General features: G+C 35.6%; 2 protein-coding genes across 3 annotated transcripts in view; one reads left to right on the top strand and one right to left on the bottom strand.

The window, feature by feature from the left end:
- The window catches only part of LOC137400319 (uncharacterized), a 43,674-nt gene that overhangs the window by 477 nt on the left and 23,445 nt on the right, over window positions 1–19,752 (bottom strand). For both annotated transcript variants that reach the window (XM_068086646.1, XM_068086648.1), the window contains exons 13-14: window positions 1,714–1,888; window positions 1,027–1,139 (exon numbers count right to left, since the gene is read on the bottom strand). In XM_068086646.1, coding sequence (XP_067942747.1) covers window positions 1,027–1,139; window positions 1,714–1,888 — 288 coding nt within the window. The remainder of the gene's footprint in view (window positions 1–1,026; window positions 1,140–1,713; window positions 1,889–19,752) is intronic.
- Window positions 6,857–19,736, top strand: LOC137400317 (ankyrin repeat and EF-hand domain-containing protein 1-like). The gene is made up of 13 exons (XM_068086645.1): window positions 6,857–6,992; window positions 7,219–7,311; window positions 7,607–7,736; window positions 8,777–8,956; window positions 9,377–9,712; window positions 9,820–9,978; window positions 10,100–10,336; window positions 10,997–11,200; window positions 11,788–11,968; window positions 16,178–16,369; window positions 17,130–17,356; window positions 17,579–17,748; window positions 19,186–19,736. Exons 2-13 carry the CDS (start codon window positions 7,276–7,278, stop codon window positions 19,480–19,482), a joined length of 2,349 nt encoding a protein of 782 aa, XP_067942746.1. The 5' UTR covers window positions 6,857–6,992; window positions 7,219–7,275; the 3' UTR covers window positions 19,483–19,736.

Below are 19,752 nucleotides of genomic sequence, written 5' to 3'. Positions count from 1 at the left end.
ACATCACATGGAAAATCAAAAGCGTATAGAGTAAAAATAGTGTTGTAAAGACAGAAAGAAGACAAGGCAAGTCCTAATAGACAAGTCCTAGGGATTGACTTGTCACATTAATTCATTCCGGCGTTTGCTTCATATCAAGAAACCATCATGTTTATAAACAACTGTAATGTGTGAATATACTGTCTTTTGTATGATTCATAGCTTGGCAATAACAATTACTTCGGGAATTATATATAATAAATTGATCATATCAAACAGTTTGTAAACATATGTATCTACCTCAATTATATGTAAAAACTATGTTAATGAAGTAATGGTGAATTGGTAATAGCACTTAACAAAATAAGGCTTTTATGGTTAATTTACTAGAGATATGTGAATTAAAATGCAGGCTTGGCAATGCATAGGTTTGGGGGTGGATTGCAAGACCGACATATGCCGTGTGATTCACTCAAACATCTTCCTACGCGGCTTCAACTATCGATGTATCATGGGTTTTCAAAAACGGCAGCCATCCGAGAATCTTCAGTTAATGACAACTTATGTTAGAAAGTCATCGTCTTAGTATAACTAAATTGAATATTAGTCAGTTTATGCGACGTCAGTGCATTCCCTCTGCTGTCAGTTGCCTTCATTTGGATGCAATGTACTGTCAGTATCATCAGAAAGGTACGAATCATCGACTTTGTCTTCGATTCTAGCCCCAGTTTTGTTAATCACTTAATGGATCAGTATCGTATATACAATGCATTATACAAGTATGCTCGACGTACAAGGACATATACTTACATGCATATGTATAGTAATTGCAAGAGTCTGGAAAGTAGTATAAGTGTTCTGAAGTGTTAAAATTATGGCTGAGACTTGGATTACAGTACTCACAGAACTGTAACGTTTCCAAAAAACTTGGACATAGCTCATATTTTATTGTACATCTAAAAATTCACATGTAGGGGTGGTCATAAATGATTTATGGATGTACTACCAAACCAGCCCTATTCTCATTTCATAACATACAAGGCTTACCCTATTAATCCTTGATCCCATCCCTTGATCACTTGGCCTTGTCCTAAAGTAAAGGAGAATGGACTCCTTCCAATGCTGCTATCAAACTGCTCCCCGTTACTCTCCAATGTTCCCTAGAAAACAAAATACCACCCACTAAATATGAGATGTAGATAACACCACCCACTAAATACGGGATGTACATAACACCACCCACTAAATACGGGATGTAGATAACACCACTCACCAAATACGGAATGTAGATAACACCACCCACTAAATACGAGACATCGATGTAGCATACTAGAGCTTCAATTTGATGATAAGTACATAAACAATTTGTGTTTATGAAATACGTCGTACAAGAGTACAACTTCTGTTTTAATAAATTTGATCAGCTTTCATATATCTGTTACAGGCGAGGATGTCTTTGTATACATATAAATAGTTGATAGTGTGTATCTCCATTGTCACCATTTGAAAGCAAATCACAAACAAAATCAGATCGTGCTGTAAAGGAATAAAATGGAACTGTCAGTATTTTTGTTGTGAAACAATTCTTTGGGCCAATCATAAATGAATTAGTTGCTGCTCTACTGACAGACCAACGCGTTCAACAAATTTGATTATACATTGGCTGCACAAACAGCATATTTCGTCAATGTGTGAAGGTAGCGTGACTATAGGGCAGTAGGTTATATGGCTTACAGTGTAGTGCATTTCCAGCTTGTCACCTTTCTTTGATTTAATTTTGCAATCTTCTGGGTTCACTCTCTTCTTCACACCAATCTGTAGCTTTTTGTCGGCAGCATAGCTAAGGTTGACTGAGCATAATGCCAGTAGCGCAGTTAGTAAAATGGCATAAGTATTCATTGTGATCAATCTAAAAAGAGTAGCTCGTGGTCGATATACATGTATAAGTCCATGAAGCATCTTAATAATGTTTTTGATAAACTTGAGATATATTCAGTGACACCATTTTTATACATTTCCCCCCATCTAGCCTTCACACTATGTTATGTCTACTCAGAAAGACATAATTCTAGCGCAAAGTCCAAGCAGATTCCACAAATACCGAGAAAGTCTCCGCAATATTTATAAGTCCCGCATTAACTTTCAAGCCATGGTTGTAGAATTACAGAATTGTAAAATTTTTCTCTACATGACTAGCAAATTAAAAAAATCATTTTAAAAAGTTAGCTATTCCTGAAAGTCAGCTGTTTAAAATGTATCAATGCATACTCTACATTCATGAATGAGGTTTTTGAATGAACAGCTTTTAAAAATCTAATTGAAAAAATAAGCAATTTGAATACAATTAATTTTAATATAATATTTTTTTATAGCATCGCAGCTATTCCCAGTCAATTTTTTTTTAAATCGCAAATCTTTCTGGACATTTCTATGAGTTGAAAATGTTGACAAAATCAGGTGCTTGGTCAAAATTACACGAAAAGAATATTGAAACAATCTGCCATGTTATCAGCTGTCGTTATTGTAATAAAAAAATGGTGCTGCCAGTTATCCACTAACACTTGTATAAAAAAGTGTTTGACCATCTGAAACACAGAAAAATAATAAAATTTAAAACTTGAAATGAGTGCCTATGTTAAGAATCCTGTGATCATTGCTAACGAAGCTCTAAGATCCGTCAGAGGCTTTAGAATTCACTCTTTGCGAAAAAAATGTTTGAATTATTTCTGAACACAATAAAAATAATTTTAACAAAAAAATGTTTTTCATCTTTGTTTTTACCAAAAACAAATACAGTCAAACATGGATAACTCGCCCACGGATAGCTCGAACACATGGTTAACTCATACTGTTTCTTTGGTCCGTTCCCACGTAATGATAAATTGCTATAGATAACTCGAACTCAACTCTGTTAACTCGAACAGTTTTTTGCCCAACACCTACCGAGACGGTTGTTATCGCTTTAGAAAATCACTTTATTTCAAGTCATAGAGGTAAACCTCAACTTTTCGTAAATCATAGGCGTCGTTATTACCACCATCAGCAAAATATTTTTGTCAACGACTTTTCTAAAGGTTTGGTGAATTTTGATTTTTACCAAACATCCGCTTAGCGATCGATCGCCTTTCGGAAGCATGGAAAAGTGAGGTGACCTTCGCGAAAACTTCAAGAAAAATCGGCAAAATTGATCTCGGTTAAAACGCTCAAAAGAAAAAGATGTCTTTTCTTCTGAGCATTTCAACAACGATCAAGTTTTGCCAATTTTAATCTAAAAAACGTCCTGGCAATAACATCACCTCAAACAATAAAACAATCTCAAGTGATAGAAAAATCTATACTTTTTAATAAAAAAGTTTTAAACTTTACATTAGAAGCATTTGATTTGAAACAAACCATTTATGCTTTTGATTTCTATTATAGTTTGTATATGTGCATGTATCTACTAATAAATAAATAAAAACATGGACTTGTGACAGTGCTCTGATAAATTGAACGCTCTAATAACTTGAACACTTTCGCTCGGTCCCGTGAAGTTCGAGTTATCCATGTTTGACTATACATGTACATTAACAAGATTGTAAAACCTATTGGAATTAACCTTTAGCACATTGAGGAAAACAATGTTGCAAATTCGCATCTTGCAAAAACATCTCCAAAATTATAATAAGCAGTCATACAGCTATTCCTTATCCATATACTGTTAAAATGGCATCAAAAGCAAATCAAACTGTTAACAAACAAGATATTTTCAAGCTTTCACAAAATTTTATTCAGTGTGTAGTAAGTTTTATACACATGTTCTGGTTATAATTTTACTATTAATAATCAGCTACTTATATTTCCTGGCACCCTTGCAATTGCCCTGAGGATCAGCAGGTAGTGCATAATTGGGGAAACAGTCCCAACATCGACAAGTCCGAACCTAGACAAGTCGGAATCTCGACAGAGGTTGGTCCGAATCTAGACAAAGGTTGGTCCGAACATCGACAAAGGCTGATGCAGTTTTACAATAATTTAATCTTCAACAAATAATAAATGTCTTTTTGCAGTTCTATCCTCACTTCAAAAAAAAATCAAAGCTACTCACTCAAGTTTAGATTTCAAATAAAACATTTTGCTAGCATAACAGTCAACCATATTTATGATTGTTACTTGTTTTAGCATTCGTTCTATATTTAGGTTGGGCAAAATATTGTTAGGCCTACATAAGCTGGAGAGTGCTGCATCAAATGGATCACAAAATATTTTTGCACAAATAAATCTTTTACATATAAATCGCTCATTTACTATGAAAATAGTAGATGGTAAAATAGTAAAACCGCTGTCGAGATTGGACCAACCGTTGTCGATATACAAACTCGTCGAGCTTCAAACCAGTCGAGGTTCGGACTATAAACCATAATTGTTGCCATTGGGCCTGGTGTTGAAGTATTCAAATCTACATATCAACCCACTAACGGACTTGTGAAACTGACTTGTAACCTTTTTGCTAGCTAATATTAAAACGATTTCACAATGAGTGCTTGAATAAATCTTTAAATACCACGATATATATTCAATTATAATTGTCCTCCTTTTTCAATATGACGTAACATAAAATTAGTATTTAATATTCTTTTCAGTTACTTCGAATTATTACAAGTGACTTTTTAATACCGAATAGATTCAAATCATATTTTCATATGACGAATCGTGCTATTGAATAGAGCAAATTGTTGATATTTTCAATTATTTGCCTATATTTATGATATAGTTATAGATAATCTAGCCAAGTGATTGGTCTTGAAATGATGCAGGAATGTATGAGGTACGAAGATTATGTTAAATGTGTGGAGCAATTTATGCTTAAACGCTTGAAAGCTTTTCCTTTTTTCTACATTATGAACAAGCTTTTTGAATTGAGGCATTAGTTTTTTTTATTATATCTATCAGATTATCAATTTATTAGGTGATAAAAAGTAGTCAGAGTGCTAACAACGGATGATTTTCAATCAGATTAGATTTTGTTTTCAAATTTTCTGAAAAAAAACCGATGCTATATTATGCCATAACTAAGCAGTTCAATAATTGTGTTTTTATTAGTTTGCTACAACGGTTTCAGAATGTGACTGCAAGCTATATTAACTAGAGACACTCTAGTCTCACTAGTAGAGAGACGATGCGGTTTCAGAATACGGCTCTAAACTATTAACTAGAGAGACGATGTCGGTGAACTCCCAGGGCTGATACTCTCCCCTAAAAGGCCCATTAGGTTCGGCCCAAAATCACGTTTTAGGGGGGGTTTTCAGACCATAGGGCACTGTCAGTGAATTTGCTACCTTAGGGGGTGTTTCCACAAGCAAGCCAGTAAAAGGGCCCATGCTCGTTAAGGTTTTATTCAGCCAAAGTAATACTAAGAAATTGCACCGAAATTCCAGTCTTCATTTTAAAGCAGATTGCTGCTGCTTGCTTGCTAACAGGAAAGGAAGGGAAAAGAGACAGTCGACACTGCATCATCTTAGCAACCCTTTAGCAATATACTCAGAATGAATGATATGATATTTATTTCATTGATATTCATTATGTTTTTCTTTGTGAATGGAAATGATGATCTGATGGTTGTTTGGAATCAGTTTTATTAATCCTTTTGCAGGCATAGCGATATTTTGTCGTTTTGCGATACTGACATTAGTGGGCAGAGCAACTATTATGTCGCCACACAAACGGTTTATATAAATTTATTTATGGTTAGCTAATTGCCTTTTTTGTTTAATTTGTTTACCAATAGTAAACTACAATATGTTTGTCTCTGTTAGCAACAAAAAAATAAGCCGTTTGCAGAAGAAAAAACGATCGTTTTTGCAATACTAAACAAACGAAAAATCCGAAATCAAAATGTATTTAAATAAAATTGAAAATTTTGTTTGTAGCTTTTTTTCTTTATTAATGCATGAATCATATTGGATGTTTAGCGGGGCGTGAAACCTGGGCGCCCTCTTGGGAACTCCCGGTGTTTAGGGGGTGTATTTCAAATTGATCAACCAGGTGATTGGGGGTACAATATCCAAATTCAAATTGACCAACCAGGTGATTGGGGGTACAATATCCAAGCCTGGGCCTATCCAGGTGGGTGCTTTTTTCAGAGTATCAGCCCTGGGGGTGAACTCCGTCACTGAAGGTCCAAAATGAGTAAGGAGTATATTAAATATAGCCGTATTATAAATATATATTCGTTCACCTTTCGAATAAAAGGTAAAATTGCATTATTGCTCAGCAGGTGTTTTTATGACAGAAAAAAAAATTCGTTCAAAATATTTCTGGCTTTCATTCAACCGTTTAATGAGTTATTTTTATAACTACTTGACAGTGTCGTACAGAGCTATTTCGGGCCAGTTTACTTTCGCACAACTAACATGCCTAGGAATTCTCGCTAATAAACTGAAACAAAGTGGGCTTCCTCTACTCAAGAAAACTAAAGCTTGTGCGATGTAGAAAGTATGGCGTACGCGTTCATAAATGAGAACACGTCAGCCTTTTCATTGAGCGCCGGATTGTGCTTGTTCGCAAACACACGCAGGCACGCAATTGGCAGCCTAATTTGATTGTTATGCGTTACCTGTTAAAACGCACAGAGAGCCAGTAAAAAGCAAATTTTATAGCCTCAGATTTTAAAAGTACTCCAAGTTTTCATTTGCATTTCAATATTTCGCACTACTGTACATGTAAAAGTAATTTACTCAAAGACGTATGCATTGCTCTGATTTATATACTCATCTAATAAATCAACGACATCGTAATCAGTTCAACGAATAGTTTGAGTCGCTGATACGTTGCTAGGCAAAATAATAACAGCAAAGCCAATATGCATGTAGCTAAACGGTGAAAAGACTGTTGAGTCGGTGTTATGAGAGAGATATTAAGTATCTAAAGTAACACAAAATCCCCAATAGTTTGCACTTATTATTTCTATGCATATTTTAAACGATAATTGCAAAGAATGTAAGTGGTGAACATTTGGTGGATATTGCAGAGGGGTAAGCCTGTTTCACTTCTATAGAATTTGCCATACGCAAAACTTTGTTTCTAACGAAAAATTATTGTGATAGCCAATAGGGCTACAAGAATATCACGTTTTAGTCATTTTAGTTAAAACATATATTTGCACACGTATTTTAAGATTATTCTGATAAAACTCAAGTTTTGGCTTTATTGGATAATTTAGTTACATGACTGCTCAATTGATATATTTTATTTTTGTAGGCAAAGTCAGTGTTTGCTGAGCAAATAAATTTAAGTGTTATAATCTCACTTTAAATTATGCCAGTTGCTAAAGAACGTCTAGAGATACTGCAGGTAAGCCTACACGTTTTACCTATGTTGCTGATGAAAGTGAAATTCACCATGAACTACATGCTAATACATTAGTTGCTAAGGATATATGTATTCTAGTTCAGAGATTAGAAGCACTGTGCTTTGATGTAGATAATAAATTGAATCTCTAGTTTAGATGATGCTGCTTTTTTGCTGCCTTTCTATGTTTTTCTTATAGCGACAATGCATAACCATAAGTAACATTTGAATTTTCTGGAAATTATTATTTTAATCATATTTTAAACTGCACACCTGCATCCCATTATGTTATAAACAGGTATGTAAACTGCTTCAATGCAGTCGAGAAGATGATACTGAACAAATCAGCAAACTATGTGAAAATGGAGTTCCTCTTCTAATCAATTATAATGAGCCTGAGAATGGGGACACAGCGCTTGGCATTGCAGGTAATGCTTTATTTTAACAAACTTATTTGCTTTTGTATTAGCTACTAGCACATCTACTAGCTTTCTCATTATTATTATTATTGTTATTATTAAAGAAGATCACATCAGCCTAATTAAAAAATGTTCTACCCTGGTGAAGTATAACAGTTTAGTTATTAGGGTTACTACTACGCTAGCAGGACCGTACGCCGGAAAAACCCAAGTATAATAAATATCTTCACAATTATACCAGCAGGGTGGTGAAGGGGTGCGGTTGGTAGTGTCCCTGTGATGATTCCCGTTTCTCCAATTCCCAAGTGATTCATTTTTTCCCTAACCTTAAGGCATGGCTTCCGGCAAATGAGTGGACGCGGTTCTTATTATAGTAAAATATTTTACTAGATGTAAGCATACATTAGAACATCTGTGATACATTTACTTTATTTGATGTATTTTATAGATACATTAACTTAGAATATACTTAGAATACATAAGGTTTTACTTATGTATTCTAAGCATGAACAGACCTAAATCATTTACACATTGTATACCTTCACTTTCGTGATGAACCTTTACTATAATGAGAGCTAGGTTTGTTCATCTGTTTGTCCGAAGCTATGGATAGAGGTTCTAAAAGATTGCATCGTACTAGATTTGAACCGCGACATTTGGCTTAGCAGCTCTGTATGCTATTACTTGCACTAATAGGTATATTTATGAATTTTAGATAAGTTGTGCACAGACTTATTCTTTGTGAGTTTTCTTGGCACATCTGACTATCTCTTATGGCACACCAGGCTGTCACGGTACTAGTATTTATAATTGCTGCCACAATTTACTATGCAGATGTGACAACATAGTTGTTAGTACAACAAAAATAACTACAGTATTCTTTCTCAATCAAAATTTTAAGTTTTATCCTTCAGTATATTTGCTTTTATTAAAAGAAGATTGCCATCCATATAATGTGCTTTCTTACCTACTTGCTTTTAGAACAAGCTTAGGAATTGAAAAAACATTTGGTTTGATGTTAAATATCTGATCTTGACACTTTTCTACAGCCACAAGAAACAATGAGATCTTATTGGAGCATATTCTGTCACTGGGCGCTCACCCAGATGTCGTTGACTTCAAGGGAAGGGCAGCAATCATGAGAGCTGCCGAGCTAGGCAATGTGGAATGTTTTGAGAAACTGGCTCTTGCTGGTGCTAATATGAAAATCAGAGACGTCAAAGGCAAAGGTTTGTAAAACACATCAGGTTTAGATAAAACTTTGAACAAAGTTATTTCTTTCATACAACTTTATTTTCAGTATAATATAACAGAGCTTTTTGTCTGTTTTGTAAAAAATTTGCTTACAGATGGAATCATTATAATTGCCTTGTGGTCTACTATAGCATATGATTTTTCTATTAGTTGGGTCTATTGTAAGCTTAACTGTTGACAATATGTTACTTCAAGATCAGCCGACATTTCATATGCATGTCATAAATTAATACCATTTTGCAAACACCTGCTCAAGTGCAGGCAGAGGCCCCTGCAAACTCCACACATGTTAGTTGGCAATAATTTAGGTGACTATTTGCTATATATCGGAACTTATATGCGCATGCCACTCCGCAAGGCTGCATAACAGAACAAACTATTTATCACTATTTTAGGAATCATGTGGTACTGTATGTCCAACACTCAAAGGCATGCGCGTATTATGGACATTGCGCATAAGTATGGTGCAGATGTCAACAACAAAGCTAAAGATGGAAAACCTGTTTTCGTGGAAGCCTGTGAAAATGCAAATGACAATGAACAGTTCTGCCTGTCACTGCTTGAGCGTGGAGCTGAGGCAAACAGTGTTTATGAAATTAAAGGATTCACAGCTCTAATGGCAGCCTGCAAAGCTGGGAATGCTACAGTGACTGCTGCTATACTGGCAGCGGGTGCTGACCCAAATTCATTAGACAAATGGAACTCACACGCAGCTCATTACGCTGCTAAAAGTATGTTTTTTTTGCTTTGGCGTCTACTTTATAGAATTCTTTGCTTCTGTTTCCTTTCAATTCACTCCTTCGTGTCATGTTAATTACAAGTACTTGAATATTTGCAGTTGGTTCTTTGCCATGTCTTGCTGCTCTGGCAGCATATGGTGCTGATTTTGATCAAGTCGATTTAAAAAACAAAATGGAGGGCAGTAATGGAGGGAACACACCGCTTCACTTTGCAGCTCAAGGTCATGGAATGTGCTGCAGATTCTTAGTGCAGAGAGGTAAGAATTTATTTAGGTTCATTTCATTACATTTAGTATGCCAGGTTACTTTGTCACTTAATTCTCCGCTGTGGCACCGGTTTCAAAGCATGTTCCATTCTGCTTTTGCTTCCGCATCCAGGCTGCAACCCAAAACCGAAAAACGCTGATGGCCTGGTGGCAAAACAGATAGCCAAGGATGGAGGATTCAAAGAAGCCCTCAAAGAGTGTAAGAAAGGGGAAAAGACATTTGGACGAACAGGAAAGAATAATGAGCCTTGGGCTATTCGTCTATATGATTGGACATACGCTCGAGCCGCCCCACTTATAGAACAGTTTAAAAAGTATGATCCAGATGCTACGGGTCAAGTGACAAGAGGTAATCGTAGCTGCATGTATCAGTATTTGTCGTGCAGAAGTTACAACCTAGTTACAAGTACAACAAAAGTAAACAGTATTCTCCTTCAGCCAAGAGTTAAGTTTTACGCATGGCATTTTTCTCCCGAAGAAATCGTCATCCATATAATGTCCTTTCATACCTATATGCTCTTAGAACAAACCTACAACTCCGAACAAAACATGGCTTTATTCTAGTAATCTGATCTTGACAATTTTCTACCGCTACAAGAAACAATGAGCTGCCGCTGTCTCCTTTCGGGTGCTGACATGCAGACTCATACAGATTCAGGTTTTAGAGAAGCATTGTCTGTGTTGATGTTGCTTTACAATGTTTTTTGGCTAAATTATTTGCAGACGAACAGCTACATTAATTGCAAATTAACATTTAGATAATTTGTCAAAAATCAAGACACTGAATTTATGAAAATGTCATATCAATTAAACTCGTGGTTAGGAACTCGAGGCATGTATTTTGTTAATCAGGTTTATAGTTTTTTTCAGCTTGTTGGGAGTCCTTCATTCATGACACACCAATATCCATGAAGCTGTTTTCTCTTTGTGCAGGCTTGCTATGGCTGATTTACTCATATGTATAAAATCTTAAATTCTATTTCTCACTACAAGTGTTGCACTATAATAGATGACTTCATGGAGGTGCTCACAAGTACATCAGCGCCGCTGCCAGAAGATGATATTAAAAAACTCCTGGTGGCCCATGAAAAAGCAGGCAAAGATGGTATGATGGACTTCAACGATTTTTTGTCAGGAAAAAAATACGTCAACAAGCTTTACCTTATGGCATCATTTGAAGGAAAGAAGAAGAAAAAGAAGGGAGGAAAAGGAGGTATGGCTGTTTACTCGAGGATTTTCACATCATTCTATGCTGATTCTTTTTTCAGAACTTGTTCTTAATAAAGACTAGTATTGTATATTAATTAAAGTGGCTCTTCTAACTCATATTCACAGCAATAACGCTAACATACCTCTGGTAACATCGCTGGAACCATTACAAACAGATATCCAACGGCACTCTATAGCATGAGTTTCGGTGTTCTGGTAGATAGTTTGTTGCACCCTAACCAACCCTCCTTTTGCATGAACCGCCTTCTGTTATAATAAATAGAATGCATTGCTAACCTCAGCACGATACCTTTTGTGGTTTAGGATCATCCATCCCTGACTTTGGTAAGGCTCACAAAGTGCTACATAATTTTCATATTTGATTACATGCTCTGTACCAACTTCGGATGCTGATACACCTCTCTGTTCCACAACTTTCTGCAAAGTTGAATGCCAAATATTCACAAGCTGCACTTTTAACTGGCTCTTCGCAGTGATGGCTTAGTAAAAGTGGACAATTCCTATAACACACAACATCTTATGTAAGCATATGCAAAGTCCTATAAAAATGTTTGTGATGCTGTGTGACAGGTAAAAAGAAAAAGGGAAAGACAAAGATTCCACTGCCAATAGCCACAAAAGAAGATGGACCTAGGACGGAGGGTGGGAATCCACCAGAGGAGTTTGTTCCTCGTCATATACACTTTACTGACAATACAAGGTTTGACAGAGACCTGCCCCCAACTCATCCTCTTCAAGATGATTCTGCTTGGTGAGTCTGGGGTAGGGGAGAAATCAATGTACATGTATTGCATTCAGTTTGAAACAAGTGCAGTTTGGTTTGCAGACTTAATCATCCTGTACACATTTGAAAATCCAACAATTGTGCATCTAGCAATGACAGCATTTTCTATATGCTATATTATTATTTTTATTTATTACGTTGCATTATTTAATGGCTGGTAAATTTTGCATGCCACTCTATCTCTAGATTTTAGCAATTTCTGTTGAAACAGCTGTTTAAACTTTCTAAGTAGTTTTGCAAATATTTTGATTTGTTTTAAATTTTGAAACGAAAAACAAGCTGAAGGCGACAAAAATATTTGCGGTATTATACCCGACATTTTTTAAATTTTAATATCGCCATACAAGTACATCAGTCTGTTGTTAAATGAACAAACAGAACAATAATTAACTCTCATTTACTCTTTTTCCCTGCCATACAAGTACATCAGTCTGTTGTTAAATGAACAAACAGAACAATAATTAACTCTCATATACTCTTTTTCCCTGCCATACAAGTACATCAGTCTGTTGTTAAATGAACAAACAGAACAATAATTAACTCTCATATACTCTTTTTCCCTGCCATACAAGTACATCAGTCTGTTGTTAAATGACCAAACAGAACAATAATTAACTCTCATTTACTCTTTTTCCCTGCCATACAAGTACATCAGTCTGTTGTTAAATGAACAAACAGAACAATAATTAACTCTCATATACTCTTTTTCCCTGCCATACAAGTACATCAGTCTGTTGTTAAATGAACAAACAGAACAATAATTAACTCTCATATACTCTTTTTCCCTGCCATACAAGTACATCAGTCTGTTGTTAAATGAACAAACAGAACAATAATTAACTCTCATATACTCTTTTTCCCTGCCATACAAGTACATCAGTCTGTTGTTAAATGAACAAACAGAACAATAAGTAACTCTCATTTACTCTTTTTCCCTGCCATACAAGTACATCAGTCTGTTGTTAAATGAACAAACAGAACAATAATTAACTCTCATATACTCTTTTTCCCTGCCATACAAGTACATCAGTCTGTTGTTAAATGAACAAACAGAACAATAATTAACTCTCATATACTCTTTTTCCCTGCCATACAAGTACATCAGTCTGTTGTTAAATGAACAAACAGAACAATAATTAACTCTCATATACTCTTTTTCTCTGCCATACAAGTACATCAGTCTGTTGTTAAATGAACAAACAGAACAATAATTAACTCTCATTTACTCTTTTTTCCTGCCATACAAGTACATCAGTCTGTTGTTAAATGAACAAACAGAACAATAATTAACTCTCATTTACTCTTTTTCCCTGCCATACAAGTACATCAGTCTGTTGTTAAATGAACAAACAGAACAATAATTAACTCTCATATACTCTTTTTCCCTGCCATACAAGTACATCAGTCTGTTGTTAAATGAACAAACAGAACAATAATTAACTCTCATATACTCTTTTTCCCTGCCATACAAGTACATCAGTCTGTTGTTAAATGAACAAACAGAACAATAATTAACTCTCATTTACTCTTTTTTCCTGCCATACAAGTACATCAGTCTGTTGTTAAATGAACAAACAGAACAATAATTAACTCTCATATACTCTTTTTCCCTGCCATACAAGTACATCAGTCTGTTGTTAAATGAACAAACAGAACAATAATTAACTCTCATATACTCTTTTTTCCTGCCATACAAGTACATCAGTCTGTTGTTAAATGAACAAACAGAACAATAATTAACTCTCATATACTCTTTTTTCCTGCCATACAAGTACATCAGTCTGTTGTTAAATGAACAAACAGAACAATAATTAACTCTCATATACTCTTTTTCCCTGCCATACAAGTACATCAGTCTGTTGTTAAATGAACAAACAGAACAATAATTAACTCTCATATACTCTTTTTTCCTGCCATACAAGTACATCAGTCTGTTGTTAAATGAACAAACAGAACAATAATTAACTCTCATATACTCTTTTTCCCTGCCATACAAGTACATCAGTCTGTTGTTAAATGAACAAACAGAACAATAATTAACTCTCATTTACTCTTTTTCCCTGCCATACAAGTACATCAGTCTGTTGTTAAATGAACAAACAGAACAATAATTAACTCTCATATACTCTTTTTCCCTGCCATACAAGTACATCAGTCTGTTGTTAAATGAACAAACAGAACAATAATTAACTCTCATTTACTCTTTTTCCCTGCCATACAAGTACATCAGTCTGTTGTTAAATGAACAAACAGAACAATAATTAACTCTCATTTACTCTTTTTCCCTGCCATACAAGTACATCAGTCTGTTGTTAAATGAACAAACAGAACAATAATTAACTCTCATATACTCTTTTTCCCTGCCATACAAGTACATCAGTCTGTTGTTAAATGAACAAACAGAACAATAATTAACTCTCATTTACTCTTTTTCCCTGCCATACAAGTACATCAGTCTGTTGTTAAATGAACAAACAGAACAATAATTAACTCTCATATACTCTTTTTCCCTGCCATACAAGTACATCAGTCTGTTGTTAAATGAACAAACAGAACAATAATTAACTCTCATTTACTCTTTTTCCCTGCCATACAAGTACATCAGTCTGTTGTTAAATGAACAAACAGAACAATAATTAACTCTCATATACTCTTTTTCCCTGCCATACAAGTACATCAGTCTGTTGTTAAATGAACAAACAGAACAATAATTAACTCTCATTTACTCTTTTTCCCTGCCATACAAGTACATCAGTCTGTTGTTAAATGAACAAACAGAACAATAATTAACTCTCATTTACTCTTTTTCCCTGCCATACAAGTACATCAGTCTGTTGTTAAATGAACAAACAGAACAATAATTAACTCTCATTTACTCTTTTTCCCTGCCATACAAGTACATCAGTCTGTTGTTAAATGAACAAACAGAACAATAATTAACTCTCATTTACTCTTTTTCCCTGCCATACAAGTACATCAGTCTGTTGTTAAATGAACAAACAGAACAATAATTAACTCTCATTTACTCTTTTTCCCTGCCATACAAGTACATCAGTCTGTTGTTAAATGAACAAACAGAACAATAATTAACTCTCATTTACTCTTTTTCCCTGCCATACAAGTACATCAGTCTGTTGTTAAATGAACAAACAGAACAATAATTAACTCTCATTTACTCTTTTTCCCTGCCATACAAGTACATCAGTCTGTTGTTAAATGAACAAACAGAACAATAATTAACTCTCATTTACTCTTTTTCCCTGCCATACAAGTACATCAGTCTGTTGTTAAATGAACAAACAGAACAATAATTAACTCTCATTTACTCTTTTTCCCTGCCATACAAGTACATCAGTCTGTTGTTAAATGAACAAACAGAACAATAATTAACTCTCATTTACTCTTTTTCCCTGCCATACAAGTACATCAGTCTGTTGTTAAATGAACAAACAGAACAATAATTAACTCTCATTTACTCTTTTTCCCTGCCATACAAGTACATCAGTCTGTTGTTAAATGAACAAACAGAACAATAATTAACTCTCATTTACTCTTTTTCCCTGCCATACAAGTACATCAGTCTGTTGTTAAATGAACAAACAGAACAATAATTAACTCTCATTTACTCTTTTTCCCTGCCATACAAGTACATCAGTCTGTTGTTAAATGAACAAACAGAACAATAATTAACTCTCATTTACTCTTTTTCCCTGCCATACAAGTACATCAGTCTGTTGTTAAATGAACAAACAGAACAATAATTAACTCTCATTTACTCTTTTTCCCTGCCATACAAGTACATCAGTCTGTTGTTAAATGAACAAACAGAACAATAATTAACTCTCATTTACTCTTTTTCCCTGCCATACAAGTACATCAGTCTGTTGTTAAATGAACAAACAGAACAATAATTAACTCTCATATACTCTTTTTCCCTGCCATACAAGTACATCAGTCTGTTGTTAAATGAACAAACAGAACAATAATTAACTCTCATATACTCTTTTTCCCATTTAATCATTATTATATTCCAATTGCTTAGGATTTTTAACAAGAGAGAACTTTACTTAACTGCTAGTATAAAGAGAGCAAGTAAAACTTTATCACACTTGCAATGCTCTTGCTTATTACCACTGACTTTATGGAGATACTCAAATATTTGACATACATTGACAGGTACTTGAAGCACCCTGATAAGACATTTGTGAATATGAATGAAGCAGCCAAGTTTGGAGATTTTGACACACTCAAGTCGAATTTGGAAAAAGGAATTCCAGTGGATGTCAGAGATAAATACTATAAAACTCCGCTAATGACAGCCTGTGCACAGGGAAACTATAGGATGGCCTCTTTCCTCGTAGAAAAGGGGTGAGAAAAAATGGGTTCTAACACTATTTAGTTAGAAAAGATACGATAGGTTGCCATTTTGCGGTTGGCTTCCAAGCCTGTATTCCCTGGTTGTAAGTTGGGGCTGCAAATGTTAGGCGACTAGTTATGAACACCTGAAGGTTTGGAGGGCGGTGTAAGCCCCCCAACAGGTTTCGGGCAGCGTCTCAAAGCTCTGGACCTTTTAAGCATCAAAAACCCTCAAAGTATGCATAAATGCAATCAATTTTAAGCATCAAAATATAACTAAATATATTGCTTATGGTTCATGAGCAATTGAGGTTGAGCAATTGAGGTTGAGGTTGAGCTCTAGCACTAGCATTAGTTGCGCTAGAGCTCAACTAGCGCTAGAGCGCTAATAATTAGTAGTTGGAAATTCCAAGTGAATGAGCTTATACTGCAATTTTTAGTACTCAGCCGCCGAAAAATCGCTAAAAAGTTTGGACGGCTCAGCCCAGCCGCCTCAGGGAATACGGCATGTAAACAGCTTCACTACCAATGTACTAATAGTCACAGCTTCCTTAGCTTTAAAGATGTGAAAATTTACATGTACATGTATTGTAATTTAGCTTTGCCGATTGACCTTTTTGCAAATCAACTTCTTTTCCTTTGACCTTTTTGCCCATTGACCTCTTTGCCCATTGATCTCTTTGCCCCTTAATCCGTTTGTCCATTGACCTCTTTGCCCATTGAACTATTTGTTCATTGAACTTTTTGCCCATTGCATACTGTGCTCTTGCAGGGCTGATGTTAATGCCAAAGATAACTTCAAATGGAGTCCTCTTCACCATGCATGCCATTCAGGACAGCTGGACATAGTCCAGCTTTTACTTAGCAATGGGGCAGAGTTAGATGCGCCCGCTATGAATGGTGGCACGCCGCTGATCAGAGCAATAGAATCTTCAAGCCTTGATATTGTCACATACTTGATAGACAAGGGAGCCAAACTTCAAATAGAAAACAAGAAAGGTATAAAAAGGTCCTAATTTCAGCTGGTCATTGTCAGTCCAAATTAAACGTTTCACTCAGAGAATAACAGGAAACAGCCTGATGAGCAGAGTACACTCTGGTCGGGATGCTAGAAGTCCTTTTGAGAGCGTGTAGTTACGGCATCAATTATTTAAAAAATTATAGTTTCATTGCAAGAAGCTAACAGACTTGAGGTGCTGAATCTATGGCATTTATTCTCAGGCCAGAGTCCAATGGATATCGCTGGCGCTTATGCTGACCCCCGAGTCTATCTGGCTGTGAAAGCTAAGTGGGACACACTACCTGGTGTCGGCGACAAGAAAAAGGGTGGTAAGGGAGGCAAGGGCTCACCTAAAGCTAAGAGACCAACAACTGGTCTTTCTTCAACACAGGTGCGATCATCATTGATACATGTAACTACCATATCATAGATGCATAACGAAACTCAAGTCATACTTGCTAACTTGCCAATAGGAGTGGCAGCACTTGAGGAAATTTAATTGTCTTCCCTTTGGTTTCCTAGCGTGAAAATGTTGCACTGCATCTAGTTAATACGCTGAAATTGGCGCAATAATACCATCTAATTTTTACAAGCGCTGCCACTTTGCTTTCCCTTAACTTACCTTTGGAATTGTCTTCTTTTAGTGATGTCAACATTCAAATAAAATACCGTAAGTGAAAGCTAGAGTTGGCAGCGTTTGGCTTTGCGCACATACATGTAGACTTGGAGCTCTAATGTGTGAACCTTTTAACAACATTAATACCTCACTGGAGTGGTTGGTTGAATTGGACGTGGCTAACCATACCATTTAGTATCTACTGTTTCTAGACATAGTTGATAATTTAGCATAGATGCTGATGAACTCGAATGCTTTAATCAGGGGGAGGTAAATCCTGATGAGCGTAGCTCTTCCATGTCACAAGTTAAGGGTGCTGATGAGGTGGTCTTACGGCCAACACCCCCTCCCAGGGTAATCACCACAATCATAGTCAGATTGCATGTGTATTTTCATTTATTCAAGTCACGCTCTTATGATTTATGCCTCCAGTTGACTTTGGTTATGTAGCACTGCTTGCTTGTGTGTGAATAAGTTATAGCGTAGTTTTCCCACGATGTGAATATTTAGTATCACTTTTGGTTGGCCAGTAGTCAGTCATAACGCATTATTCATTTCCTAGCAGAGTTTTTGCTTCCTGTTGCTCTGCTTGCAGTGTGTCTAGTGTGCTCATATCAAGTTAGAAATCAATTCAATAGATTTTTAGCAAATGCAGTGATGTATGTATGTACAACTTTGTATGGACATTAATATTCATCAACAAAATGATGTTTTCCATTACATGCCAAAAAATGAGAAAAAAAATTTTCTTTTTAATATTCGTGTCAGATATAAAAACGAGTACATGGCTCAATGACCTGCAGATAACTGATACAAAATATGCATTAATGATATCAACACATTTAGGAAAAAAATTTACTAGTACATTTATCGCATAAAGCCAGCTGCAGTAATCATCATCAACCATACATGGTTTCATATCAATGCTATTATAATGTTAGTATACCGTTGAAATTATTTTGTGAGAAATCTTGTACCTATAATTTAAATTTTTGAATAGGCTTTACTATTTGTTGGGAAAGCCAATAATTGTTGATGAAAAAAGGTGCTGTTGTTGGACTCACTACATCTTTGCTCGTTTCTAGCCTTACACAAAAAATTGGAAAATAGAATAACTCCTTTCTAAAATTTTTATTGCGACTTAGAATATTCAATAAGAAAACTGACAAAGCAAAGCATAAAATATAAAGTGTTTCTGTTTTATTGCTTTAGCCTATAGCATCAATTGATGCAATGCAGACACCAGACGATCAGGTGCCAAGAGTTCGAAAGGGATCAATACTACGAGCTGCGAGTGCTCTGGCAGGCGGGATAGAAGAACGTGAGGACATCACGTATGTGCCTCTCAAAGCCTGGACTAACCAGCCAACCACCCAAGATCTCATGTGCCAGAGGCAAGAAAACAGAGATAGGTATGGCTGGGAAAAAGACTTTCCTGATACATTCCAGATGCCCTTCCTCGCCAACATTGCCAAGAAAGTTGAGATCATGGAAAAGGAAGACCCATAATAGCAGACACGACTTTAGAGATAAAAATTTAAACCCATATAAATATTTGTATTTATATATTTTTAAAACTTTCTTCGACTGGCAATACCACTAAATAACTGTTTCACATATGTGCAGAAGAGCTAATTTCTGATCCTGTATATATCACTACAGTTTTGCCAGCCAAGATGACAAGCATTCGCACTTGATGTTTTATCACATTGGGAGCAACATCTTCCAGTATTAATCGTTATTACGGATAGCACGCATTTATGCTCGCCTAACGATTGT

The sequence above is a fragment of the Watersipora subatra genome, chromosome 7 (genome assembly GCF_963576615.1).
Source record: "Watersipora subatra chromosome 7, tzWatSuba1.1, whole genome shotgun sequence".
In the NCBI taxonomy this organism is placed as follows: domain Eukaryota; kingdom Metazoa; phylum Bryozoa; class Gymnolaemata; order Cheilostomatida; family Watersiporidae; genus Watersipora; species Watersipora subatra.
Note: the sequence above shows the minus strand (reverse complement) of the source record. Positions and strands in the feature narration are given on the sequence as shown.

Excerpts from the sequence above, each read along its gene's own strand:
- LOC137400317 (XM_068086645.1), top strand. The coding sequence starts at position 7,276 with ATGCCAGTTGCTAAAGAACGTCTAGAGATACTGCAG. Across the intron at positions 7,737-8,776 it reads CACAGCGCTTGGCATTGCAG|CCACAAGAAACAATGAGATC; the intron begins GTAATGCTTTAT and ends ACTTTTCTACAG. Across the intron at positions 17,357-17,578 it reads TCAAATAGAAAACAAGAAAG|GCCAGAGTCCAATGGATATC; the intron begins GTATAAAAAGGT and ends ATTTATTCTCAG.